The sequence below is a fragment of the Cucurbita maxima genome, unplaced genomic scaffold (assembly GCF_002738345.1).
Source record: "Cucurbita maxima cultivar Rimu unplaced genomic scaffold, Cmax_1.0 Cma_Scf00019, whole genome shotgun sequence".
Taxonomy (NCBI): Eukaryota; Viridiplantae; Streptophyta; class Magnoliopsida; order Cucurbitales; family Cucurbitaceae; genus Cucurbita; species Cucurbita maxima.
In genome coordinates, this window is record NW_019272035.1 from 2748330 (window position 1) to 2775622 (window position 27293).

The 27293-nt window shown below is 36.9% G+C and overlaps 5 protein-coding genes across 7 annotated transcripts; 3 read left to right on the forward strand and 2 right to left on the reverse strand.

Moving 5' to 3' along the window:
• Nucleotides 1-865: 865 nt before the first annotated feature.
• LOC111493952 (F-box/kelch-repeat protein At5g42350-like) lies at nt 866-3856 on the reverse strand. The gene is made up of 2 exons (XM_023143895.1): nt 3704-3856; nt 866-3140 (listed from the first exon to the last, which is right to left on the reverse strand). Exon 2 carries the CDS (start codon nt 2887-2889, stop codon nt 1207-1209), a length of 1683 nt encoding a protein of 560 aa, XP_022999663.1. The 5' UTR covers nt 2890-3140; nt 3704-3856; the 3' UTR covers nt 866-1206.
• Nucleotides 3857-5882: 2026 nt separating this feature from the next.
• LOC111493957 (MLO-like protein 9) lies at nt 5883-11715 on the forward strand. Its single transcript, XM_023143906.1, has 16 exons — nt 5883-6285; nt 6376-6541; nt 7245-7302; nt 7413-7657; nt 7770-7886; nt 8184-8241; nt 8334-8422; nt 9008-9082; nt 9167-9255; nt 9562-9611; nt 9728-9768; nt 10307-10480; nt 10587-10622; nt 10731-10798; nt 11081-11141; nt 11246-11715. The coding sequence occupies exons 2-16, from the start codon at nt 6407-6409 to the stop codon at nt 11561-11563; spliced, it is 1614 nt and encodes a 537-aa protein (XP_022999674.1). The 5' UTR covers nt 5883-6285; nt 6376-6406; the 3' UTR covers nt 11564-11715.
• Nucleotides 11716-13687: 1972 nt separating this feature from the next.
• On the forward strand, nt 13688-18070 carry LOC111493946 (dolichyl-diphosphooligosaccharide--protein glycosyltransferase subunit 1A-like). Its single transcript, XM_023143886.1, has 11 exons — nt 13688-13905; nt 14553-14597; nt 14757-15391; nt 15483-15630; nt 15709-15885; nt 16340-16408; nt 16550-16639; nt 16809-16967; nt 17101-17325; nt 17573-17965; nt 18039-18070. The coding sequence occupies exons 1-10, from the start codon at nt 13813-13815 to the stop codon at nt 17762-17764; spliced, it is 1833 nt and encodes a 610-aa protein (XP_022999654.1). The 5' UTR covers nt 13688-13812; the 3' UTR covers nt 17765-17965; nt 18039-18070.
• A 664-nt stretch (nt 18071-18734) lies between these two features.
• LOC111494020 (outer envelope pore protein 21, chloroplastic-like) lies at nt 18735-21962 on the forward strand. Its single transcript, XM_023144002.1, has 5 exons — nt 18735-18992; nt 19231-19305; nt 19394-19546; nt 19641-19769; nt 21713-21962. The coding sequence occupies exons 1-5, from the start codon at nt 18900-18902 to the stop codon at nt 21794-21796; spliced, it is 534 nt and encodes a 177-aa protein (XP_022999770.1). The 5' UTR covers nt 18735-18899; the 3' UTR covers nt 21797-21962.
• LOC111493937 (monosaccharide-sensing protein 2-like) lies at nt 21962-26768 on the reverse strand. Of its 3 annotated transcripts, none has more exons than XM_023143868.1 (6): nt 26380-26768; nt 25743-25944; nt 25095-25655; nt 23014-23933; nt 22732-22919; nt 21962-22649 (listed from the first exon to the last, which is right to left on the reverse strand). In XM_023143868.1, exons 2-6 carry the CDS (start codon nt 25819-25821, stop codon nt 22205-22207), a joined length of 2193 nt encoding a protein of 730 aa, XP_022999636.1. In that variant the 5' UTR covers nt 25822-25944; nt 26380-26768; the 3' UTR covers nt 21962-22204. The 3 variants fall into 3 exon arrangements, with proteins under 3 accessions (XP_022999636.1, XP_022999635.1, XP_022999637.1); XM_023143867.1 differs by having other exon boundaries at nt 25743-25869; nt 26380-26767; XM_023143869.1 differs by lacking the exon at nt 26380-26768 and adding an exon at nt 26251-26371 and having other exon boundaries at nt 25743-25869.
• Between the last annotated feature and the right edge of the window lie 525 nt (nt 26769-27293).

Here is a 27293-nt window from a genome sequence, read left to right on the forward strand (position 1 = left end):
AAAAAAAAAAAAAAAAAAAAAAAACTTTGAATGTCATAGATCAAACATTAGAGATTATATTAACCTTCAACAAACACACACTATTGGTTAAGTTTTTGTATTAATCATCCCTAAAATATTTCTTGCAAAGTCATGGGTTATTTGTTTCTAAAAAAATATTTACAAAAAAAAAATAATTAAATCATTCTAGATTAGATGATCACAATTATGAAAACCATATTCAAGAATGAGAGTACTTCATCGAAAAAATTTAATGTAAACAAATGTAAATAAGTTTTGATTCTACCAAATTCTGATCCCGTAGAAGTCTGCCATAAAATTAAAAATTTGTCCATAAATGAAATGGAAAAAGTAATATAGTTGTAGAAGATAAAAAGTTAAAAATAAAGCTTTAGAGCATACATAAAAAATACCTTTTTTTCAAAATCAATCTAGTAGGTTCAATTTTATTATATATTGGGTGAATCTATATATTGTTAGTATAAAAAATTAACGAATACGTAAGCAAAATTATTCTACACACAAAATACGATAATCGGGAACAATGATTTCATACAATATTTAATTTTTTAATTAAATAATCTACTAAAACATTCATACAAACATATTTTCTTAGTTTAAAGTGAGAAGTTCAAACTAGGCTAAACTTGTGGTACTAAATAAATAACAACTTTTGAAGTTTTTAATAATTCAATGAAGAGAATGGAGAAGTAACATCCTTGCCATGGTTGGTTCTCAGTTTGGCCCAATAATAATCCATGACAAGATCGATAAGCATGCATGACATGTTCAACAATGAGTGCTAGACCCAAACATCAGAAATGAAATGCAGGTTCTTCAGGGTAGAAAAGAAAGAGGACACAAATCCCCAAGAGTTCATCATGGACTATTTGAGTGAGTTTATTACCCTAAAACTTGTGTTCATCGAATATCATGAGACAATACCAAATTTACTTGAGAGATATAAAATCAATTACGAGAAGAAAGATGATTTGATTGAAAATTACACAGTAGGGTGCAGCAATATATAATCCTGCATGATTGATGAAGAAACAAAGATGAATTGATCGCGTACAAAAGAAAATTTGATACAAGAAATGGAATGTTCCCTTTGGATTGCACCACATATCTTCAACATGAGGAAATTGTTAATTTAGATTTCTTCAATCGCAAGGGAATAAGGCAGATAGATAGAGAGAAAGGACCTTAGAGATGGAGGACTGCCATTGATTTGGTCAAGCAGGAAGAAGCATCCATTTCATGAGATACACGAGTTCTTGAGATGTGATTCCAGTCTGATACTGGGTTGGAGATGTCACATACTGTCAAGAAGTCCAGTACCTGACCGAAGATTTTAAACATTTCGATCCCGAATACCAGGTTTCTATCGGCAACAAATGCAGCGTTCCAGTCCATTGGCGCATCGGGATGCACCGACACCTCTGTCCAGGCAAGGTACGCGAGATCTAACTCCCACAGTTTCCTTACAGCCTTGTTTCTCTGCCCTATTTGTCCATCCCCTTCGCACCAGGAGACAGAAAGCATGAACAGCCGACCATTGGAGGATACAATTTTGGGGTAGTACTCATGAACACGAGGCGGGAATGGAGATGTTTGGATTCCGATCCAAAAGCCTCTTTCGATGTCATAACCTGCAAGTCTGTCTGTCTCAGAATAAACATAGAAGATCCCATTGCAGACAACCCCAGAACATATTATACCGAAATCTACAGGGAGCCTCTGAATTTCTGTCCATTTGTTTGATGAGGAATCATAAATCTCCCCCGACTCTACCGGCTCATCCCAAGATCCTAGACCGCCAATTGCAATAATCACAAACCTACGATGTCCTTTCGCACGAGACTGTTCACTCTTTTGTCGACTGAACTTATATGACTTCCTATTAGACAACATTGAAGCATCATTGTCTTCCAAAGGATTTCTGACTTGACGTCTTAACGAGAGCCTGTGAGGATCCTCGTAAACATCCAATGAACCACCGACACGTGATCTCAAATAACGTCTATCTTGCCGATTATGATGGCTCGGAACTACTGAAAATTCTGAGTTAACCTCTGAAGTTCCTAATATAGGCACTGATCTGGCATGCTTCATAGACGCAATTTTCCTCCAAGAATTAGTTAAAGGACTAAACACTAAGACCCCTTTATGTGTTCTGAAGGAGCTCTTATCGACTTTTCCGAAGTTAGCCAAGCTAGAACATCCACCAACAATATATATATCATCCTGGATACTGGCTAGAGAGAACACAAATCTTCCCTTGAGAATATCAGCATCTATTCTATGCCATTTCTTTAGAGATACATCCAGTGCATGTATCTCGCCCGAGCAATAACCCTCTTTAACAGAACCAAATAAAAATATCCATGGAGTCTGATATAAACATTCCTGTCTCATCTGTAAAAACCGACGAGTGCTAGTCAAGTATCTCCACTTTTTGCATACAAGGCGAGCATTCATGAGACTCGAAAGTGGAAGCCTCATCAAGCACATTTCCAGAATGTCATCAGGAAGAAAAATATGAACGTCACTGTTCCTTGTAGAGTTCTGAAGTCCGGAATGCTTTGGGCTATGTTTCTTACGAAATCTCTCCTTTACGCCATATGAGAAGCAATCCACACCACTTTCTTCAGTACTGAATAGTGATTTGTATCCCTTACCTTCCTCACTGGCACTGGATCTTCTTCTACAGCCTGGGTCACCAATTTCCTCACCGGTGTCGGCCCCAACTTTGCAACCTCCACCTCTACCATATAATGTAAGACATCTCAAAGATATTCCCCTTGAAACATCCTCTTCCTCAGCAACACCTTTGTTATTCTTCCTCCTCAATTTCTGGCTCATGCTTCTCATGAGCCTTTTTGACATGCTCAAAACCTCAAACTCTTGATGAAAGTAGTCCAATTTAGCTTGTGTATTGGACAACTTTCCTTCTCCAGATCTTAGCAGTAAAAGTCACTCTTCCCATGACCATGCGAACCAAAGTTCGAAACTCATCCTTAGGCACATTTCATTTTCCTATCTAAGATGTGAACTCTAAGAAAGACTGAATTGTCTCACAAGAAACACCATATAGCCGCTCACAAACAGTACAGTACCATTTCTTTACTTTGAAACACCTATACAATAAACCACGATCAATTGCTAAATAAGTTAATAGAAGAAAGGCAAAAAATTCGATTAACTCCCTAACTTTCAAACAGCCATGTATTCCTGAACTCGCAACCGCATTCACAGACAACATTCAAAAACAGAATCACGGATTCTCTTGTTGTAAATGTTCACTCAACCTCAAAAGACAGAGTAGGACAATTATCGCGATCATAATTCAAAACGCAAAACAAAAACAAAGGAAACTACGATCTGCAAAGACTCAAAAATCCACACAAAAAAATCTCGACAGAATTACCAACAGATAGTCAGATATTCTGATCCAGGAAAGAGAGAAGAAAAATCTCACTCCAGATCCACAACATTCAGTGGCTACAACAGATTAAAACCATCGGCAAAAAGAATCAAGATTCAAAGCGCCGGAAAATAACAACAAGAACAACAAGAACAACAAGAACAACAACAACAACACAATAGAACAATACAAAAACAAAAACAAAGAAGAGAAACCGCAATATCCTAGAGAACAACACTGTTTTACACCACATGCGGAAGAAAAGGAGTAACTTACATTACATGAAACGTTGCAAGGAAGAGGAATCCAGGAACTGAATGAAAGGCAAAGTCAGAAATGGAAATAAACTTATGAGATTGTGGAAGAAGAGTGAAGGTGCAACAATGGAGGAATTTTGGAGTCAAGGCGAGAAAGAAGGAAAGCATTTGATCTTCCTAAACAAAGCCTAAAGAAGGCGAGGCTATAATCCTCTACGACGACTTTTCTGTACTCCTCAAATTCCATCCCTCCGATTCGACCTAATCCCCGGGCCCCACTGGTTGCCGTGTGGAAATAAATTCAAATAAGAGAGAAAAAAACAAAAGCGTTTTGCTTTTTTCTTTTTTTATTTATTATTATTAAATGTTTAAATTCCATTTCCGTTTATTTTTATTTTAATCCTACCGTTTCAAAATTAAAAAAAATATTTGAATTTTTAGATTTATTGAAAAAAAAAAAAAAAAGATAATTGTTTATTCAATGCTTCTCTAATGTTTGAATTTGGGGCTCAGCGTCCTCGTTTGACACTTGTTCCTCTCTCCAATCCATGTGGTTTCACACCCTTATAAACCATTCTCTGTTGTCCTCTCCAACCAACGTGGGATCTCACAATTCACCTTCCTTCGAAGCCCAGCATCTTTAATGACACTCATTCCCTTCTTCAATCGATGTGGGATCTCAAAATCCATCTTCATTTGAAACCCAACGTCCTCGTTGACACTCATTCCTCTCTCCAATCGATGTGAGATCTCATAATCCAGCCCCTTCGTGGCTTAGCGTCCTCGTTGGCAAAGCGCTCAGTGTCTACCCCACTTTGAGGTTCAGGGTCCTTGTTGGCACACTACTCAGTGTCCACCCGCTCTTCAAGACTCATCGTCCTTACTGGCACACTGCTCGGTGTCTGGCTCTGATACCATTTGTAATGGCTCATTCTACATCAAAAAGTCCCTTTCTTTTTACAAAGAGCTCTTATGCATATCTTCTTGACTTTCCAGCTCCCACGTCCTCTCAACTAGGATCTCTTTGACTTCTTTCTCGACAGTGTTCTTCACTATAACATAAGGCCTAGATGTCTCACTGTGATCGAAATTAACTAGGTCTATATGATAGGGTTTCAAATTACTTACATGGATGACATGGTAAATCTTTATCTAAGGAGGTCGAACTCTATACAATGCCTTGCCCAACTTTGATTTAAAATGGACCTTTATATTTTTGCATGTAATATTCGTCTTAACTTCTTCATAATTGGACTTGTTCTTGTCTCAGCTTGACAAGCTCGGATTGCCCGTATGTCAAACATAAATGTTCTTTGGTGACCGATAACACGATCGAATCACTCCACAAGCAAGATCGGTTATGTCAAACTTAAATGATTCTAAACATATAACGTAAACTACATCGAACTGCAAAAAAATAAAAAAAAATTAGCTCTTGTCTACTGCATTTTTCAAATATACTTTACAAAGATAACATACATGACTTTATATAGTCTTAACATGAAAACCTTTGCGCTTCCACGAGACATTTCAAGAGTTAACTTTTGCACTTTACGACCATAAGTAGCCACTAAGAAAAATTATCATTCACCCAAAATTTGTAACCATCTAAGAATAAACGAAACTCATTTTCTTTAAATATGTACGATTGAAGTACCTCGGTTAATATCAACGACAATTCTAATGACGTGACGGAGATGATAACCAAAAGCACCAAGACAACGATATGATAGCGGTAACATAAAAAAAAAAACTTACATAGTTCGAACGAAGCCTACATTCATTACAATCTCATGACGAGAATATGTTCACTAATATTCATCAACCACACATGGATTGATGGTTGAGAATGAAGTAGCATAATCTTAAACCATTAAGATTGTATGGTTACAAAGATTCAATATTCTAGTTTGACCTATTAAGAACGAAGAAAATCATTGAAAATTTAGGTTTAACCAAAGAAAGTTTCGAGCAAAGTTTTCATTTGTTAGATAGCTATCATGTTACTATCTATACATATCGATAACCCGAGGTGAAGCTTCAACCATTTATTGAAGACGTTCTCAAATTTACTAGCTGAATCAATGGATAATGGTCTGTTTTCATGACTTATTAGTGATTTATTATCTGGTTTTAGATCCAAAACTAACATGTTTGATTAAAATAGATATAAAGAATTAGTGATTGAAAATGGAAGAAGAGTTTGAACCACAAAAACAAGTTTTTCTTAGAACATATAACTATATATAGCGTTTTAGAACACTTGAGATTGTTCTATAAATAGCCATGATATTCATCTTTTACACATTTTTAGAAGGAAAGCAAATAGAACATTGAGGGCTTTGATTTCCCTACAAGGTTAATGTAATAAGAGTTCAAGGCGACGGTGTTCATTCTTTCTGTTCGTTCGAAACCCTCGAGCCCATTTGATAACGTTTTTGTTTTTGCTTCTTAATATAGAGAAATGGAACTGCGTTTGGTGACAGCTACCAAACGCTTCGAGTTCTAAAAAGATAAGAACAAGAAACAGGAAGTCGGGAATTTGAACGTTACCAAACCGTAGCTATTGGTTGTCGGGTCGGGAAATCGTTATAGATTTTGGTATGACATTGTCTTTCACGATGTTCTTCGTTTACGTATTATAGTTATCTTTGATTTAACCTAACGTGTTTTTGATTGATTGTTCATAAGGGCACTTCAAAGCTTGCTTGAGCTCTAAGAAATGGGCGGCGGTGGCGGTGGCGGTGCTCAAAGTAGAGAGTTGGATCAAACTCCGACATGGGCCGTTGCCGCTGTTTGTGCAGTCATCATTCTCATTTCCATCATATTGGAAAAAGTTCTTCATAGGGTTGGAGAGGTACACCTTCTTCATACCCTTCCTAATTCATTTTTGTATTTTGCTCGGGTGTTCGTAGGTTAGGTTAAATCAGGTCGGGTCAATATATTTTTTTAATTCGGCTCAATTTTTTGGGTTATAAATTTTGAAACCCATACGACACTATATTTAATTTATAACGAAACCTCACTCTTAATCTATTAACGAAAAAGATAAGGTCATTTCATTTCGAACCCACACCCAAACTCTCCATAGCTTTGGGTTTGCTATCCCGATCATGATTTTCCTACCCCTAAAGGGAAAAATCTCTCTCTTTTTGGTCGATTGTGGGCGAGGAGGGATTCGAACCCTCGACAACGTGGTTCTTAGTCACGTGCTCTAATCCTCTAAATTTATTAAATAACTAATCCAACCCAAATGAACTATAAATTTTTTTTTGATAAGTACAATGTTACTATTTATTAATATTTAATTAAAATTTGTAATAGAAAAATTATTTTTCACGTAATTAAAAATTGCAAAAACCATAAATTCGACTATTTCGGTTCAACCCAAGTTTAGGAGAACTATTCGAACTCAAACTCAACCCAACTAAAACAAATTCATAACCGAACTCGAACCATACGAATTGGGTTGGGTTGAGTTGGGTTGATTAGGTTTATCGGGTCATCAAATTTTTTGAACACCCGTCTTTTTTTAATTATTATTTTTTTTAATATGTTAGATATTTCAAAGAAAGAAAAAGAAAGCATTGTACGAGGCGCTCGAGAAGGTTAAAGGCGGTAAAGCTACTTTCGTTGAATAATTATTTATTTATTTATTTATTTATTTATATGAGAGTTAAAAAATTTATATTATTTATGTTTTTTTTTTTTTTTTTTTTGGGGGACAGAGCTTATGGTTTTGGGATTCATTTCTTTACTCTTAACATTCGGACAAAACTATATTGCTGAAGTTTGCATACCTTCAAGGTATGCAAATACCATGTTGCCTTGCCCTTATAGAGGGAAATCACATCAAAGCTCACATGGCATCGAACCCGAAGAACACGAGGAAGACGCCCACGATCACCACCGTAGGCTTCTTTGGTACGGGCATCGACGTCTCAGCGGCGGTCACATAAAAAGTTGCAAACCAGTAAGTTATGCTTCTATTTAGTCTCCAAGCTTCTTTTTTAACATATATGAGTAGGAGATCTGAACCTATAATCTAACCGTGTTCTTAACCCTTTCATTTTTGTTCCGTGTAGGGATATATGCAACTTATATCTCTAAATGGGTTGCATCAATTACATATCTTCATCTTCTTTCTAGCCGTTCTCCATGTTGTCTTTAGCGGCATAACGATGACTCTCGGAAGATTGAAAGTAAGTATTTTCGTAATTTTGGATGCCCATTTGATAAACATGAATGCTCATAAAAGTGATGCTAGGTTTCGAGTCGAAATTTTAAACCGTGTTTATTTAATATTGACTTTAAAACATTCTTAAAAGGTTCTCGAAATTTCAGACGTATTAGGTTTAAAACGTTGTGGAGATATCGAGTCGGATCTTACAGATTAAATACTGACAAGTTGGTTTCGAGTATTACAACCGAGAAGTTTAGTTATTTTTGTAATATTATTTTAAAATTTTTATGTTTTTTTTTTTTTTCTATCTCTCAAGATTCGTGGATGGAAAGTATGGGAAAAACTGACTGAACAAGAACACGAGGCCATGAACGGTATAGTAAGAAAGATTAGGGTTCATTCATGGTTTTCTTGTAATTAATACCAACTATGTAATACAATTTTGTCATTTTCCTTTCTCTTTCAGATCCTACAAGGTTTCGACTTACTCACGAGACATCGTTTGTAAGAGATCACAGTAGTTTCTGGACCAAAACGCCCCTCTCCTTTTACTTTGTAAGGGCTCACCACATTTTTTTTTTTTTTTTTTTTTTTTTTTTTTTTTTTTTTTTTTACACCGTTAGATGNAGAATGGAAAAAAAAAATGGTGATATTTAAAGGAGTTTACGAGTATCTCGTCCAATTGTTTTAGGTCAAAATCTCTATGAATTGGGTTATAGACGTTTTCATCTATTCCATATCGAGAATTAACGAAATATTTCTTATAAGGATGTGGAAACCTCCTCTTAATAGACATGTTTTAAAATCGTGAGGCTGATGATGATACGTAAGGGCCCGAAACGAACAATATCTACTAGCAATAGGCTTGAGCTATTACAAATGGTATTAGAGCCAGACACAAGGACGCTGACCTCCAAATGGGTGGATTGTGAGATCCCATATTGGTTAGAGAGGAGAACGAAACATTCCTTATAAATATGTAGAAACTTCTTTTTAGTAGACTCGTTTCAAAACCATGAGGTTAATATGTAACAGGCTAAAGCAAACAATATTACAATTTGAAAGATTGTTTACATTTAAATCGAATTTATGAGTATTTTAATCTTTCAATTCAATATGATACTCAGATTTATTTTCCAGGTGTGCTTTTTTAGGCAATTCTTCCGGTCGGTTAGTAGGGCCGATTACTTGTCTCTTAGACATGGTTTCGTCACGGTGAGTTATTTTCACTGCTTAGAGAAACAAGTAGTTTCAAATGTCTCAAATTTTCGATTATTATTATTTTTCATTACTATATAGGTTCATTTAGCACCCGGGAGTAAATTTGACTTCCAAAAGTACATCAAAAGGTCATTAGAAGATGACTTCAAGGTGGTTGTCGGAATCAGGTAAATTTTTGACAAAACACTTCGATTTAAGAGTTCGAGTTATGGGTATTCAAGATTTTGTTTGATCAGGTTGAGATATATTCTAAACCCAACTCAATTGTTCGGGTCGTAAATTTTTAAGCAACCCTTCTGAACAATAAATTTGAATTAGTTCAATCCTAAACTAATCTTACGAGAACTCATGAACTAACCCAACCTAAACGGAATAAATTAGGTTAAGTTGATTTGATTCTTTTAGTCACCGAATCTTTTGAATACTCGGGTTCGTATAGTTTTGAATTATATGCTAACTTTGGCATTTGGCAGTCCTCTACTATGGGCATCAATGGTGCTTTTTCTGCTTCTCAATGTTAGTGGTTAGTATTATTACCCTTTAAACTCATTTTCTTCATTGTTTTAATATTATTTATCTAACATTTGCAATATTTATTATGTTTTTAAATTATATAATTGTTATTAATTTTATTGCCAGGGTGGCAAGTTATGCTTTGGGTGTCCATATTTCCTCTGGTGGTAAGAACTCTTGAAACTCAAAAAAAAAAAAAATTTTAAATAAAATTATTAAAAAAAAAGTGATATTTGGTTGATATTTACGAACCTCCACAAATGGTATACTTTCAGCATATCAATGGAGATGTATTCTTTACCTATAAACCCATGATCATTCCCTGATGTCTATGTAGCCTTCGAACTCTCGAACAACTTCCCCTTAATCGAGCCTCGACTCCTTTCTTTAGAACCCTCGAACAAAATACAACATAGAGTCTTCCTTGAGACTTATGTAGCTCTCGAACCCTCGAACAGTTTCCCCATTTCCTGGAGCATTTGAACAAAGTACCCCCACTGTTTGGACTCTGATATCATGTTAGGAACCACAAACCTCCACAATGGTATGATATTATCCACTTTAAGTATAAACTCTCGTGGTTTTACTTTTAGTTTCCCTAAAAGATCTCACACCAATAGAGATGTATTTTTTACGAATAAAATCATAATCATTTCCGTCCCAACAATCGTCAACGTTGATATTACTTTTTTGTTTGTTGAAAAGGTGATCCTAGCCGTTGGAACGAAGCTGCAAGGAATCATAACGCAAATGGCGCTTGAAATCAAGGAAAGACATGCCGTGGTTCAAGGGATTCCCCTGGTCCAAGTCTCTGATAGACACTTCTGGTTCAGTTGGCCCGTTTTGGTTCTTTATCTCATCCATTACGTCCTCTTCCAGGTTTATTACTTTAATTTTTATTTTATTTTTCTATTTATTATACTCTAATACAAAATAATCTAATATTTATTTAAAATAACTGAATTTTTTAAATTTTATGTCACAGAATGCATTTGAGATTACATATTTCTTTTGGATATGGGTAAGAGATTAATCTAAATATTATAATTTATTTTTTAGAAAATATAAATTATTTTATTTTATTTTATTTTATTTTATTATATATATTCTAATTGTGTTCATGGTACAGTATGAATTTGGGTTGAGATCATGCTTTCACCAAAATTTTGATCTTATTATCGTCAGAGTTGCCCTTGGGTAAGCTAATTTATAAATACCATTTATTATTATATTTATAAGAAAAAAAAAAGGTTAATTAATAAAATATATACTTTTTAAACCTTTGAAAAATATTTATTTAATTTTTTACTTAAATTTAAAACCTTGCAAAAAAAAAAAAAAAAGTGTTATTTGATTTATAAATAATATTTATTACTTTTTTTATAAGAAAAAAAATAATTTAATTTTTCTAAATTTCTTTTATTTTTTTAAATAAGCTTAAAAAAATAATTATAGATAATGGTTGTTGAATTTTGACAGGGTTGGAGTACAGATTTTGTGCAGCTACATTACACTCCCGTTGTATGCTCTTGTCACTCAGGTATATTTTAATGTCAATCATATCGTTCACGGAGAGCTTAAGTATCGTATTAACGATTAATTATAAACGTATGATCATTTTAAAATGGTTGTTTTTTTTATTAGATGGGATCGACCATGAAGAAATCTATATTCGATGAACAAACTTCAAAAGCATTGAAGCAATGGCATAGAAGTGCTTTGAAGAAAAAGAACGAAGGGGGAAAGCCAGATCCAATGCCAATGCGAACACTGGGCGGAGGCGGAGGCAGTGGAAGCCCTCCCGAGTCACCGACGGAAGGCTCGCATGAGTTCCAGCATCATTCAGACCCTCTACGACCACCCAACGACGTCGAAGCCTCCACCATTCCTTCGGCCAACATAATCGCCACCGTCGATCTTCAGCAGCAGCAGAATTACGCGAATCGTGACTTGTTGAGCTGATAAAAAAACTATGTATTATTTAATGAGCCAAGAAGCTTAAAAGAGGGGTTGGTTTGTATATTAAACACATCTCAGATATGTTGTGTCTCAAGCTTTGAAAAGATTTGGGAATTGCAATTCTTTTCTTGTAAATCATTATGAGCTCAACCTGCCTGCCTTACCAATTTTTTGTATTCTTCCTTATGTTATTTGTTCATATATATCTCCTCAATGAACTCTTCTTTTAACTTGGCTTTCACATTTTTGCTCGTTAATTTTTAAATTTAGTTTTTAAACTTTCGAACCATACCACATAGTTGCTGAACCATACCACATAGTTCCAGCAACAACAAAAGCTGCAAAAAAGACAGCAGCGATACTACTCGAAAGGACGGTTTCAATATTTCCCATACGTAATCCTTTGTATAGACGTTGGGGCGGACGAACACTAAGATGGAATAGGCCCGCTAATATGCCCAATGTACCTGCTGCAATATGATGAGAGGCTATTCCGCCCGGAACAAAAGGATCAAACCCTTCGACACCCCACGCAGGATTTACAGCTTGTACCCTTCCGGTTAATCCATAAGGATCGGATACCCATATTCCCGGACCATACAATCCGGTTACATGAAATGCACCAAAACCAAAACAACCCAACCCTGAGAGAAATAAATGAATTCCAAAAATCTTCGGCAAATCCAAAGAAGGTTTTCCTGTACGTTCATCACAAAATATTTCTAGATCCCAATACACCCAATGCCAGATAGCTGATAAGAAGCACAATCCAGAAAACACAATATGTGCTCTGGCCACACCTTCGTAACTCCAAATACCCGGATTCGTTATAGTCCCTCCTGTGATACTCCAACCCCCCGAGTTTAATGTGTCATAGTCATACTTGTTCGAGACGTGTTGCGTATAGCTACACTAGTTAGTGTATGACCTTTCGTCAAAATCATGTATATGGCATTTACCTAAGAAATGTACTACAAGGGGATGCAACTATTGGAGGATGAAAGTCCCACATCGGCTAATTTAAAGAATATTCATGGGTTTATAATCAAATAGTACGAGGCCTTTTGGGTTGGGTTATGCTCAAAGTTAACAATATCATACCACTGAGAATCGTGTTTGTTTAACAACAACTAGTTGTCAATTCTTTCTACCTGAGTTATATGATATCAATGTCGTTGGTGTTGCTTTCTACTTGAGTTATATGATATCAATGTTGAAGCATACATTGTCTAGGTCTTAGGGAATGATCATGGGTTTATGCTCAAAGTGAACAATATCATTTGTGGAAAGTCGTGATTCCTAATGTCTTGTTTATTGTTCGTTAGCCTATAATATTGTTTTCTTAAATTTCTTTCGGAATGTTTTTCAAGATTTTTTTTATTATTGTGTTTTTTAAATTATTATCAAGAATGGGGTCGGAGGCTTAAGCATACATTGTCTAGGCCAACGATGATCGAAACTTTAGTTGGTCGATTTACTCGAGGACAAGAGTAAGTGTTGTACAATCACACTGTGAATTCCTAAATAATGAAAATATGACACCATGCAAGTTTGAAGTTTACTTCTTGAACTTTCGAGTTTGTGTTTATTCAAAGCCAGAAATTTGAAGATCGCACCCGAAATAGTTTGATTCTATGTGTCATATTATGATGCTCGACCTCCATTTATGAGTTCTTTCTTTTGGTTTGTAATTAGAGACGCCCACTTCTATCTCATGCATATTTGAATTGTGACGTATGAGTAAAACAGAGGTACGTGAAGAGACTTACGTCTGGACGAGAGTGGTTCTGAAGATAAGATGATCGAGAAAAGTTTTAAAAAATTGAAATTACTGTCAATACGAACAATGTGTACATCATTTTTCGGTAGCTCACCGAAATTAAGCTTATTTACCTTGGAACAACCCTATATTGAGTGGCTCCTCTAAGAAGTATGTGAATAAAAACAAAACATATGTGGACGCGGTAGTTCTGGTGAGACATGAGGTATACATACATGGAAACATGATACATAGAGTAAAATTTTAAATTATTGATATTATTATTATTATTTTTTTTTTTTTGCGAATTTTTTAGGTCAAATTATAAAATTATATCTGTTTTTTTATCGCCAAAATTACGACTTGTTTGAAACATTTCGTTCATCACTTGACAGAGGCTCGACTATTCCCTTAGCATTGCATTGCCTATGGTCCGATCTCTTCCTGATCCAGAGTGAGTTCATCTTTTGAAGGACCGAGAAGGAAACTAGAAATGGCAATCAAGCTGGATCTATTCCTTATCACACTCGCTGTGATTCTTTCGCCTGTACTTTCCGATCTGATCTTCTCCAAGGTTGATCGTCGGGTAAGTATTGTTTGAAGGTTTTGTAGTCATGTTTTTATTGATTTCAATAGCTCATTCGATTGCACTCTGCAGCTTCCCTCTTGTGTTTCATACATTTTCGTAATGCTTAGGGATTATTGTTTTATGATGAGGTCTAAGTCTTAATTCTTTGTAAATCGATTAATTATCACGTGCTACGTTTTATTCACTCGATCAGTGTATGATTGCTACATTTTCGAATTCTAAAATTCCATTTCTTGATGTTATTAATTTGCCTCGCTTAATTATTTGTAAATCGATTAATTATCATGTTTTACGTTTTATTCACTCGATCAGTGTATGGTTGCTACATTTGCGAATTCTGAAATTCCATTTCTTGATGTTATTAATTTACCTCGCTTAATTCTTTGTAAATCGATTAATAATCATGTTTTACGTTTTATTCACTCGATCAGTGTATGGTTGCTACATTTGTGAATTCTGAAATTCCATTTCTAGATGTAATTAACTTACCTCGCTTAATTCTTTGTAAATCGATTAAATATCATGTTTTACGTTTTATTCACTCGATCAGTGTCTGGTTATACATTTTCGAATTCTGAAATTCCAGTTGTAATTAATTTACCTCGCCATGGTGTCGTTGACTGTATTTCTCTTCCCGTTTGCAGATTGATTTGACATCACAAATTGTTCGCATATCTTCAACTATAAGGGTATGGTATCTCTTGCTATTTCTTTTTGTTTTACGTGAAATTAACATGAAATTGGGAAGACGTAGTTTTTGGAATATTCTACGTAATGGGGCACATTGTGGAAAAGGGTTGGTGTAGTTTGAGGATCTATGGTTTAATAACTTCTTCGTGCTGTTCTAGGTGGAAAATGAGGGGACTGATGTGGTGTCTGAAGTACTTTTAATCTTTCCCGAGGAACAAGCAAAATACTTGTCTCATATTCAAGCTACATCGAATGAAGGAAAAGGGAAAGCCAAAGGATCTGCTATAAATTTCCCTGTCAATGTTGTTTATCCCAAGGAAATGCCCCCAACATTGAAATTTTACTCGGTGTCTCTACCAAAGGGATTAAACAAGGGTGACGGCTTGACTTTTGATGTGTTTGCTGTTTTCACCCATGTGCTGAGTCCATTCCCTGAGACAATCACTCAGGCTGATGTTCAGTTTGTATTGTTTCTTGACACTGCATACTTTTTATCTCCTTATACTGTCAAGGTCCAGTCATTGAGTGTTAAATTGCCCGAAGCAAGAATTGAGTCTTATACAAAATTGGAAAATACCAAGATTCATGGTTCTGAGATCAAATATGGCCCTTATGAGAATGTGCCCCCATATTCATTCACACTCATACGCTTTCATTTTGAAAACAATCAGCCATTTCCTGTTGCTCAAGAGCTTGTCCGTGAGATAGAAGTTTCTCACTGGGGAAGCGTTCAAATAACAGAGCATTATAATCTTGTCAATGGTGGTGCTCAAAATAAGGGGGGATTTTCCAGGTATTTTCTTGTTTTCTTTTTTCTTCACACTAATTCTTGCAAGTTTTCATTCTTGCAGAACGTGTAACATTGTTGCTTATTTCTGCTGCAGGTTTGATTATCAGACCAGACCTTTTGCAAGAGGTGCTTCAGCATTTAGCAAACTTGTTGCAAAACTACCACCAAGAACTCATTCAGTATACTATAGAGATGAAATTGGAAACATCTCTACATCTCATCTATGGGGCAATCTTAGGAAGGTGAAAATTTTCTGTTAGCAATATGACGACCAAAACTATTTACCTGATTATTTTCTCAATTCTTTTCTGAAATTTCAGACAGACCTGGAGATTGAACCTAGATATCCAATGTTTGGTGGTTGGAGAACTTCTTTTACTATTGGATACAGTTTGCCACTTCAGGATTTTCTATTTCAGGATCAGGGAAAACGTTTTCTTAACATCTCTTTTGGCTCTCCAATAAATGAAGTTGTGATTGATAGGCTCATTGTCAGGGTAATTTTCTTTTTTCCTCTATTGTTATATGCTGCAATGTGATTGATAGGGTAATTTTTCTGCCATCAGAAACATAGCGCCCTTAAATCAGGGATTTATCAGATGAGAAAAAATAAAATTTGGCATCCTTTGCGTGTGAAATTCTTGAATTCTTATTTTGTGTTCTAAAACTTATTTAACATTCACCAAAGGGTATGTGCCAATTTATGGATTAACTGCTCATTTTTTATGGTGTACAAAGTATTGTACCATTTTGACATTGTTGCAACTTTTTCATTTACTTATATTTCCTTATTTCTATTCGAAGGGTTACTATAACTTCTAAGGTTTTGTTGTCTGCTATGTTCAAGGGATGTATCCATAGCTATGGATTGTATTCAGTTTATGTAGAACTCAAACAAAGGGTTTCTTTTTTTTTATTCATATAATTGATTGGTTTTTTTGTAAACTTCAGGTTGTTTTACCAGAGGGCTCCAGTGATTTCTCTGTGTCTGTTCCACTTTCTCATAAACAGTGGCATGAGGTAGGATAGACTAGTGACATAATTCTTTTATTGTCTCCTTCCTATTTGTTTATTGATTTTTGTTTTATTTTATTATTATTATTATTTGCATTGAAATGTGTCAATTCGGTTTCCCTGAAGCTTCTATTTTGATTGTTACAGAAAAAAATTTCACACTTGGACATTGATGGTAGACCAGTGGTTGTACTGGAGAAGGAAAATGTTGTCCCAGAGCATAATCAGCATTTCCAGGTATCTGCTCTCTTTTAAATTGAATTTTTGGATGTTCTGTATCTCTAATGATTTGACCTAATCATGGATGCAGTAATAATCATGCTGTGAGTTGTATGTAACGGTTGAATTAAAGGTTACTCACATCTGAATTATTAAGTTTTCTAACTCTTTCTTACATGATTTGCAGGTTTACTACAAGTTCAACAGCATTTCAATGCTTAGGGAGCCTATAATGTTGATTTTTGGATTCTTTGTCCTTTTTGTCTCATGCATCATTTATATGCATTCGGACATGTCAATTTCAAAGTCTTCTCCTTCTTATTTAGCTAAACTACAGTGGGATGAGGTAAAGTAGATGGTATTCTATCGTATTATTCCAAGTATGTAGATGGTTTAGGCAGGGCCGTAGTAGAAGATGCCTTACATTTCTGACACTGGTGGATTCTCACTGCCTTATTGCTTTGTCCATCTCATTTCAGGTGCAAACTGTGATTCAACAAGTTCAGAATATTATCAATAGATGCTTAACCATACACGATAAATTGGATGCGTCATTGCGTGATCTTTCTCGTACTGGTGATGTCCAAGCTTGTAAAGCAGCTCGGAAAGCAGCCGATGCTTCATTGAAAGAGCTTTCAAAAGAGTTGAAGTCTTTGCTTTCATTCTTGCAGTCGGCCCAGCAGGCCACCCAGATATTGCCTAAGGTTCAATTGCTTTTAGTTTGTTCGTATAGATTTAACTGTGAATATCATGCATTGACAAACAAAATATAGTGAACTCAAAAAACAAAACAAAATAAGGACAGAAAAAGTCAAACAAAATATAGTGTGATATGTAAAAGGAGAAGATGTCCCGTCCCATGTTGGCTCAAACACAAACTGATTAGAAAAGTGGGGATGCTGGTTGTCATGAACAAACTATGTTAAGTATCAAGTGGTGCTGCCTGTGCAGGTGGAAGAGCTGGTGGCCAAGGAGAGAGATCTGCAGGAGAGGTTGGTTGTGAAACACACGACGGTGGTGGACTGCTACGAGAAGAAGTTCGGTGGACGTGAAATCGAAAACAGAGTTGCTCCACAGCAGCAAAGAATTACAACTTTGAGGCAGGAAGTTGATGACCTTCTCGAGTTCATTGATGAAATATGATGAATTGGGGAATATCGACGGCGTTGGCATATTAATGTTCATGACCACAATGCCCTAAGATTGGGAATGCCTGCTTGGGGCTCAGAATTTTGTTGTGCTTTATTTACAGATTTTGGTTATCTTCACCTTTAATCTGATGAACTGCAAGGTTTTGAATTATGATCCAATTAGAAAGTATTAAGCCTGGAATAGAGCGGATACTAAGTATGAGAAAATACTCCATCATACACTATATAGAGCTTTCTAAATTAAGGGAATGTAATGAACAACTATTATAATGACATATATTATAATCCTTCCTCTTTAGCCTTCTAAGGCTCCTTGGAGTAAGCACGGACTTTGCTTGATGTTATGTAATACCTCAGGCAATCCTTCTAGAGCTCAAACCTCCCTTTCTCCCATTTGTTGTCTGTGCTTCAATATGAATCGTCGTGGCGTGGAGAGGTATAATCTCTTTACTTCTCTTAGTGCAATTTTTGTTGGATTTGAGCTCTTCTCTCGGGTAATAATTTCCCATGGCTAACAAATAGGAATTTAGGTACTACTACTAATTCTCGTGGTTTCCATTCGGGAATGTGAAATTGCAGGCTCTCTTAGATCTAGCCTAATTAGCATGAAAAAAAAGTATTCAACTTTTCGCATGTGCAACTTTGAAGTATCCTGAGATTTGTTCTATCATTCTCTTTTATTCTCTTTTTACTCTCAGTATATTCAATCTCTACTTTTCTAGCCGTCTCTCCTCTCACTAGTCATCTAGCATCATCGTTTCTCGAAACAACCCGTCGACACAACTTGACCTAACTCGAAAATATAAAAGTTGAATTGGGTTAGGTTGCTATATCTAATAGCTTCGATCGAGTTAGAGAACCAACCAATAACAACATTGTACACCCTCCCCTTATAAAAAAACAAAGAGAAAGAGAAAAGACCATATCTTTGACTTTGCCCAATTTTCATATTTAATTCAACCAAAAGGTATAAGCTATAGCCTCCAACGCAGGTTGGGGTAAACGATAAGATTTTGTGCTGAAAAGGATTGGAAGGAAACTCGCATGGCAGCTTGGGGTTTATAAGTTCTAGGGTTTATACGGCGGTTCCATCTCCTCCTTCGTTTTCAATTCTACTTTCCGCACCGATGGACACTTCTCTCAGATATGCCGGAGACTCCAGAGCCCTAAGAATTCACGCCAAGGAGAAGATTCCTCTCAACTCCAACACTTCCTTAGAGGTAATCCATTTCCTTCTCTAGCACTGCCAACGAACCCTTTCTTTTCCTTTTTCGTTTCCCATTTTCGATTCTTGCCAGTTTCCGAAGTGTGCGCTTGGTAGGATTTATGCTCCGGCATCACATTGATTCGGAACCGTATTTTGAAGCATTCTTTTGCGCTGATTTAGAAGAATAATGGATTTTACAATCCTTGGTTCTAACATAGTTGCATTTTCCTTTTAATCTTCCTCGCTTAAAGCTTCGTGGTGAGCTAGATACAAGAATTGGTGAACCGAGTCTACTCTCTGCTTCCGTGAGAAAATTTTACCCCGATGTAAGGTTTTCTTGGTAATCAATTCACTTTGTGGAAGTCTCTGTTTGGTATTTGTTACATTTTCTTCATGATTGTAAATCAAATGCAGTTGTTTTCAAGCGTCGGTTTCGGGGTGAAATATGACAAATATAAGAAACTTCATTATCTTGCTCGTGGGAAAATGTCTCTTCCTGTGGCAAACGATGGTTTGTTGAAATTTACTATTAAAGGGCAATCTCATCTTGAAAATAATTTTAAGCAGGTTAGTGATGACTAATTGTATCTTGTGAACTTGATATTTTCTTTTGCTTTTCTTTATGACCAATTTTGTTTCATTGTTTTCTTGGCAAATTAAGCACAAAGGAGCTGCTGAATTTTCTTTGGGTGTATTAAATTTTCTAAGAGAGCAAGATTCTTCGGGTGCATTAGATTTTGAAAGGGTGCAAGATGTAAGAGTCAAAGTAGGATATGAAGTGTTCGAAAAGGTAGAGTTAATTTTCCCTTTTCTGCTTTATAGTGATCCGTTCAAATCATATTTCTTATCTTACATAAAATAACTATATTTTCATTCCATACTATATATTATTTGATTGTCTCTAGTTATCTCATGATTTAATTATCTAGTAACCTTATGTGAAATCCCATATCGGTTGAGGAGGATAACAAAAGATTCTTTATAAGGGTGTGAAAACCTCTCCCTAAGAGACGCATTTTAAAAACCTTGAGAGGAAGCTCGAAAGGAAAAGTGCAAAAAGAACAATATCTGCTAGCAGTGGGCTTGGGCTGTTACAAATGGTATCAGAGCCAGACGTTGGGCGATGTGCTAGTGAGAAGGTTAAGCCCCGAAGGGGGGTGGACAAGGGGCGGTGTGCTAGCAAGGACGCTGGGCCTCGAAGGGGGTGGATTGGAGGGTCCCACATCGATTGGAGAAGGGAATGAGTGCCAACAAGGATGCTGGACCCTGAAGGGGGGAGGATTGTGGGATCTCAATCGGTTGGGAAAAGCCAAAAGAGGACAATATCTGGTAGTGGTAGACTTGGGCTGTTACACCTTCTCAAAACAATTCCAAAAAGAGCTTAGAAGTTCTCTTTTAATATCCTCCTCGTCTTAGTCCTTCTTCCTTGGTAGTTGGTAGTGAACCTATGAATGAAATGTTGGCTTCTGAGGCCTTGAGGCAAGGAACCCTGTCTCTTTTTTTTCTTTTTCCACTACGGCACTTGATTTGGCTTAGATGGCTGTTGTACTAGGGCATGACTTCCAATTTGATTAAAAACGCCTTGCAATTTACCTTGTCAAAAGTATTAATACCTCTGTGGGCTACAGACCACAGAAAATACTTGACTCTCTTAGGAGCCATTCTTCTCCAAATGGCCGTACGCTTTCGCCAACAACCTTTTTTCTAGCTATGATTAGCAGATTTGACCAAATAGGAACCATCAGCTTCCAGCCTCGATCATAATTGCCTTGAGTCGCTTTTCTACTCTCCAACCAAACAGAAAGATTGACCCACTCCTGTATCTCCCCCTCAAACTAACCTCTTCTCAGCCTTAAGTCCCAACTACCATCTGCTAGGTTCTCCAGCTACTGGAATTTGCTTGATTTAGCATTTGAAACACTAAAAATCGAAGGGAACATCAACCTTATAGGTGGAATACCAGTTTATCTATCTTCCCAGATTAGAATATCTTTCCCTTGTACTCGAGGATTAAAATATTGATATTGATATTAATATTAATTGAGATTTCAATTTTACGGATATATCGATATATTGCTATCGATGAATATTTCTGTAAATGAAGAAATTTTAAAAATGATTAATTATTAAGATGTTTAACTTCCAAACTTAGTTATAGATCTTGTTATTGGTAGGTGTATTCATATTGGAATTCATAAATGATATTATTGTGTTTTATGTATAATTATAAAAGATATCTGAGATATTGATTAATCCTTAATATTGATGTACAATCCTCCGATTTATCAATATATCTTATCCACATATACTTCAATCCTTGCTGGATCCCACCTTATCACTAACATTTTGCCAAAAAAGGGTGTTTTATCTCGAATGATTTCAGTGTGTTCCTTTGAGCAGTTTGGACTGTGTGGAATATAAAAAAATTCTTCAAGAGGTTGAGTCCTTGCTGGAGCCCATTCCATTTCCTGGATCTTAATTCTTCACGAATATAAGAATATGTCTAGCACTTTGTTTTTTTAAGCTTAGTTTTGGAGTTTATTTCCTAATGGTGTGTTCTTTAATCTCAATTGGTGTGTTCTTTCTTCCTCACCTTTGTTAGTTAAAGTTGCCTATGGTTATACATCATCCCCGACATGATAGCTTTACACATTACATTATTAAGCAATTATTGTTCTGTCCTGCATTGTACTATACTGAGCTTTTCACTTCTATTCCATCACTTTCATACAGACACCATACATTCAGATCAGGGAAAATAATTGGACACTGAATGCAGACCTCAAGGGTAGATGGAATGTCAGATTCGACCTGTGAGAAGCTTTAGTTGAACTTCCTTCACAAATACAATTTCAGCTGCTGAATTCCTTTCTGAGATATGTACTTAACCATCATATCTATTGTTTTTATTCTAATTTGCATTGTCTCGACAATATTCTGAAGAATTAAGTGTATTAATCATTCCAGTTTAGAAAATTTTGATGCTAGAATACACCCTTTTATTTGCTACAACTATTGTTCACTTCAAAATTAAGAGGGGAAAAAACAGCTTATAAGAATCTAAACTAATCACAATCTCCGATACATTGGGGTACATAAACAGTACAAATCAAAATTCAAAATAGGAAACGAATTTGTGCTTGCTACGGATTCCTTCTGTTCATACTTCCTTTAATGCACAGCAAGAACAGACGGAGTTTCTGTAGGGAGTCAAGACTGCAAAACTCAATTAGTAGCACCTTTAGCAGCTTGTCTTGCACCAACAGAGAAGAACTCGGCGATAACCTCGAGTGGCATTCCTTTGGTTTCTGGGACTTTCAAGTAGACAAAAATCCATGAAACTATGCATACGACTGCGTAGATGCCAAAGACGCCTGCAAGACCTATTGCACTAAGCATCACAGGCAGAGAATAGGTTACTATTATATCGCCGATCCAGAAAACCATTGCGCATATTGCGATGCAGAGGCCGCGGACCCTTGTCGGGAAAATTTCCGAGCAAAGGATGTTTGGGATTGGTCCATATGCCATCACGAAGATGCAAAAGTAAACAACTACACATATGGTTGAGATTGCTGCATTGACCATGGTGCTCACTGTAACAAGCTCGAACACGACGAGAATGAGGAGCGATACTATTAGCACCGGGATGGTAGTGAGCAAGAGCCGCCTACATAAGAGCAATGTTAGATTGAATTCAATAAACAAACTAAGAAATTCATACATAGTTATAACATAGTTTCGTTTATAACCTTCTGCCTGAAATATCCATGAGCCTCATAGCCACAGCTATACAGGGAAGCATCAGGAAGGTAGTGAATGCACTAATCAGGAATGATGAAGATTCAGAACCAATCCCCATATTTGATAGCAGAACTTCAACGCCTGCTTCTTCAAGAATTTGAGGAGTGTAGTAAAGAACTCCATTGATCCCAGAAAACTGCATATTAGTTTGAAAACCGTACTTGTAAGATTCGATCACTTCGAACGTAAACATAAAAAACATCAAACTGCAAGAAGATGATATGCAGTACCTGCTGAAGAATCTGGATTCCAATTCCTACAATTAGAGCGTGCTTAACGCCTGGTTCGAGGAGAGCCGACCATATGGGAGTCTTCGAGACAGTTTCAGATGGATGAACCATTGCCGGGCCGACAGGGCGCTGATCTTTAAGCTCTTTAGAGAAAAGAGCAGGCTGGCTGACTAATGCTGCAGCCTGGATGAACTCACCTTCTCCATGGACATCTTCACCAGGAAGTGAAAGAATCGATCCACGTCGGGACCCGGGAATATCCTCCTGGTGCAAATAAATACGTTTAAATCCACCCTCCTTCCCGTCCTCTCCTTTCTCAGACCATTTCCATGCCAACTGCCATCCTCCACCAATTCCAGTATTACCTACGGCCTCGACATTTCCTTGCATAAGACTACTGTGGCGCCTCACGCTGAGGATACTGCCATGCGAAGGAGGGGGAACCATGTCTTTATCCATGCTCGTTGCCTGACGTGAAAGCAATGGACTATGCAGATTGTCGTCCGAGTCCACTCCACCCGCCTCCGATGTATAGTCATCTCCTCTTTGGCTCTCTTCATCCCACTGCTCGTTTTTCACATGAGGTTCAGCTGTGCTAAACATGCTGCCGAAATTCGGAAAAACCATGCTTCCAGACTCGGGGAGCTTCTCATGAACGCTACCGAAGAGGGTGACAAGCGGATCCATCAGAGCCATACTTTTATTGATCAAACTCCCTTGCCGAGACGCAAGCGCAAGAGAACTCTGTCCTGTGACAGGCTTAGCAACCCAAGATAAGCCTTCTCCAGGTCCATATAACCTGATTTTATCTTTCTCATCAGCAGCCTCTCCTTCAAATTCTTCAGCAGGACCTATTATATACTCTTCTATGGATGTTTCACCACCAATCCCAAGACCTTCAACCAGCAAAGCCATCTCACCTGTTGAGGAAAGACTTGTAAGAAAATAATCGACAATCAAATCAAAAAGAGCAATTTCGGTGAAACTCTTTCCATGTTATGCACTTCTATACATAATTATTGTCTGCTTTGGCTCGTTACATATCGCTGTCAGCCTCACAGTTTTAAAATGCGTCTGTTAGGAAGAAGTTTTCACACACTGATAAGAAATGCTTCGTTTCCCTCTCTAACCGATGTGGGATCTCACAATCCGCCCCCCTTAGGGGCCGGTGTCCTTGTAACAACTCAAGTCCACCGCTAGCAGATATTGTCCTCTTTAAGCTTTCCCTTTTGGGATTTAAAATGCGTCGGTTAGGGAGAGGTTTCCACATCCTTATAAGGAATGTTTCGTTCCCCTCTCCAACTGATGTAGGATCTCATAATCCACCCTCTTTGAGGGCCCAGCGCCCTCACTGGCACACCGCCCGATGTCTGGTTCTGATACTATTTGAAACAACTCAAGTCAACTGCTAGCAAATATTGTCCTTTTTGGGTTTTCCCTTCCGGGCTTCCCTTCAAGGTTCTAAGACACATCTACTAGGGAAAGGTTTCCACACCTTATAAGAAATGTTCGTTCCCCTCTCCAACCGATGTGGGATCTCACAATCCACTCCCCTTAGGGGCTCAACGTCCTCGCTGGCACACTACCCAGTGTTCAGCTCTGATACCATTTGTAACAACTCAAGTCCACCACTAGCAAATATTGTCCTCTTTGAGCTTTCCCTTTTAGGCTTCCTCTCAAGGTTTTAAGACGCGTTTGCTAGGGAAAGGTTTCCACACCCTTTTAAAAAATGCTTTGTTCCCCTCTTCAATTAGTGTGAGATCTCACATATACCGTTCTGATACTCACCCTTGTCTAGTTTTCATTTTAACAAATATGACAGTTCTCAACAAATAGTTATCATTTCCTTCTCAAACATATCTTCCTCAATATCACACATTGTTGAACTTACGAAAATTAAGGACTCACAAAGCAATGGACTAATGTAAGTAAACAAAAACAACGCTCGGGGAATATATAAGTTTCGATAACCGACATATCGAGGGTCCAGTTTTGAACTATGCTCGTGGAGGCCTAGTCTACCCAAGTGCTAGGGGAACATGAATATTAATTAAACAAAATCTTAGTTGCCATGTACGAACCTGAAACATCCTCCACGCCACGGAGTCTCTGAAGAACCTTTTTCGCCTCGAGCATCTTCCCTTTACTAACTAGCCACCGAGGAGATTCAGGCAAGAAAAACACCGTTAGTATAAAATAGAGCACAGACGGGATCGAGAGAACTCCAAGCATTAACCTCCAGCTCGGTGAGACCGACAGCGACATCGAAAATACCATGCAATAGGATATGAACATGCCACCAGATCCAGTAAACTGAGGGAGAGTATTCAACAATCCTCTTATATCTGATGGGGCAGTTTCAGAAATATATACAGGCACAAGAGTAACAGCAAGACCAATCCCAAATCCATCCAACAGTCTAGCTATGCAGAGTACAAACACATTAGGTGACCACAACATGATCAAACCACTTAGAAAATAAAACAAGGACGACAATATCAGCATCGGACGTCGACCGACCCAATCCGATACCGGTCCTGAGCACGTCGTAATGATCGTAGCTCCAATGAGTGATATGGCCACGATAAGACCTTCCACGGAAGACTTAAGGGCCATGTCTTTCTTGATGTAAACCATAGCCCCTGATAAACAGATAGCCATTGAATAAAGTTCCCAATGGAAACATGAAGCTAAGAGAAATCATGAAAGAAATTGTAGTGAAGGAGTACCAGCAATGGTGGCATTATCCCATCCTTGAAGAAAGTTTCCAATGGAAGCAGCAAGAGCTACTAGCACAGCTCCCTTCATTTATTATTCAATTCAGCCTCCAAGTTAATAGCTAGCTCTAGCTAAGACCTGCAACACCAAAGAACAGAGGAGAAGGGCCCTTTTATCCCCTAAACTCTATGAATCTCCAAAACCCAACAAAACCTACACAAAAAAACTTCAAGAATCAATTGAAAACCAGAAAAAAATGAGCTCAGAACTGATAAAAAGAGACACCCAGATGAGAGAACGCGACAAGGACAGCGAAAAGGCTCACTGTTCTTGGTTGAGAGCACTATGAACTGTCTGGTTGGACAGATTATTGAGAATATAGACAAACCAACCATAATAATACTAATAATTTACACTTGAAAACAGTGTGGGATGTGGGATCGATCCGATCAACAAACTTTTAGAACATTACATTAAAATAATGAAAAAGAATCAATCAAGAACAGTCAAGAACAGCACCTCCGATTTGCTAAGAGATTTGAGCAAGTTCAAACGGATTCAATCATAGATGGAAAATGGGTTTGAAGATTACAAAATTACAAAAAATGGGTCAGAGAGAATGAAATCAAAGAAGAAGAGAGAGAGAACCTTGAAGGTTATGAAGATCCAAATCGAAGCTGGAAAGTATGTTCAGTAGAAGAACAGCATCTGGGTTTTGTTACTGGTAAAGGAATACCGACAAACAAAAGCTTTCTACTCAGTAAACCCTATGTTTTTTCTTCATTTTTTGTTTGATTTTTGCCCAAATGGGTTTCACTTTTTCTCAAGTTCTGGATTCAAAATCCGAAGAACAGAACAAAAGCAATAAAGAATGAGTGAAAACAGAGTGGAAGTGGTGTGTGAGGGGGGGAAGGAGACGAAAGTGGGTAGGATCCAGATTTGGTTTGCTTGTTCTTCATCAAAAATTAATGAACAAAACGCATTATATAAATCAAAGAATGGGGCCTAATGGCGAGATGAGAAGATCAATCATCATTAAATTAAATGCAGAATATGAATCATTCCTGTGTGAACAGTCACATCTTCCATGGTGGATCCACGTGAGCTTTGCTTTCAGATTCCTTCAAATAATTGTTTTTCTTGTTTTCTTTCTAAAATCATTACTTTTCCTTATGATTCAAATTTGCACCCTTCAGCTCATATTCTTCATTTTTTTTTTCATAAAAATAATTTTTACCTAAAAATTTGAATATTCCATGGTAAAATTTTTAAATCTAAATAGTTATGAAACGGGTATTAAGAATTTTCTAACATAGATGTGTTCGATGAAAATCATACCTCGGCTAAGAATGATTACGACTTTATAATCAAATAATATTATCTTCATTGATATGAATTTTTTTTAAAAAGTTCAAAACAAAGTCATAGAGCTTATAAGAACAATATCATATTATTATAGAAAGTCGTGTTAATTTAACTTTATTTATTGTAATATTACCAGAAGATTTAATTTAAAAAAAAAAAAATGGTTGCATGCACGTAAAGAGAGAAAGAGATGGAGA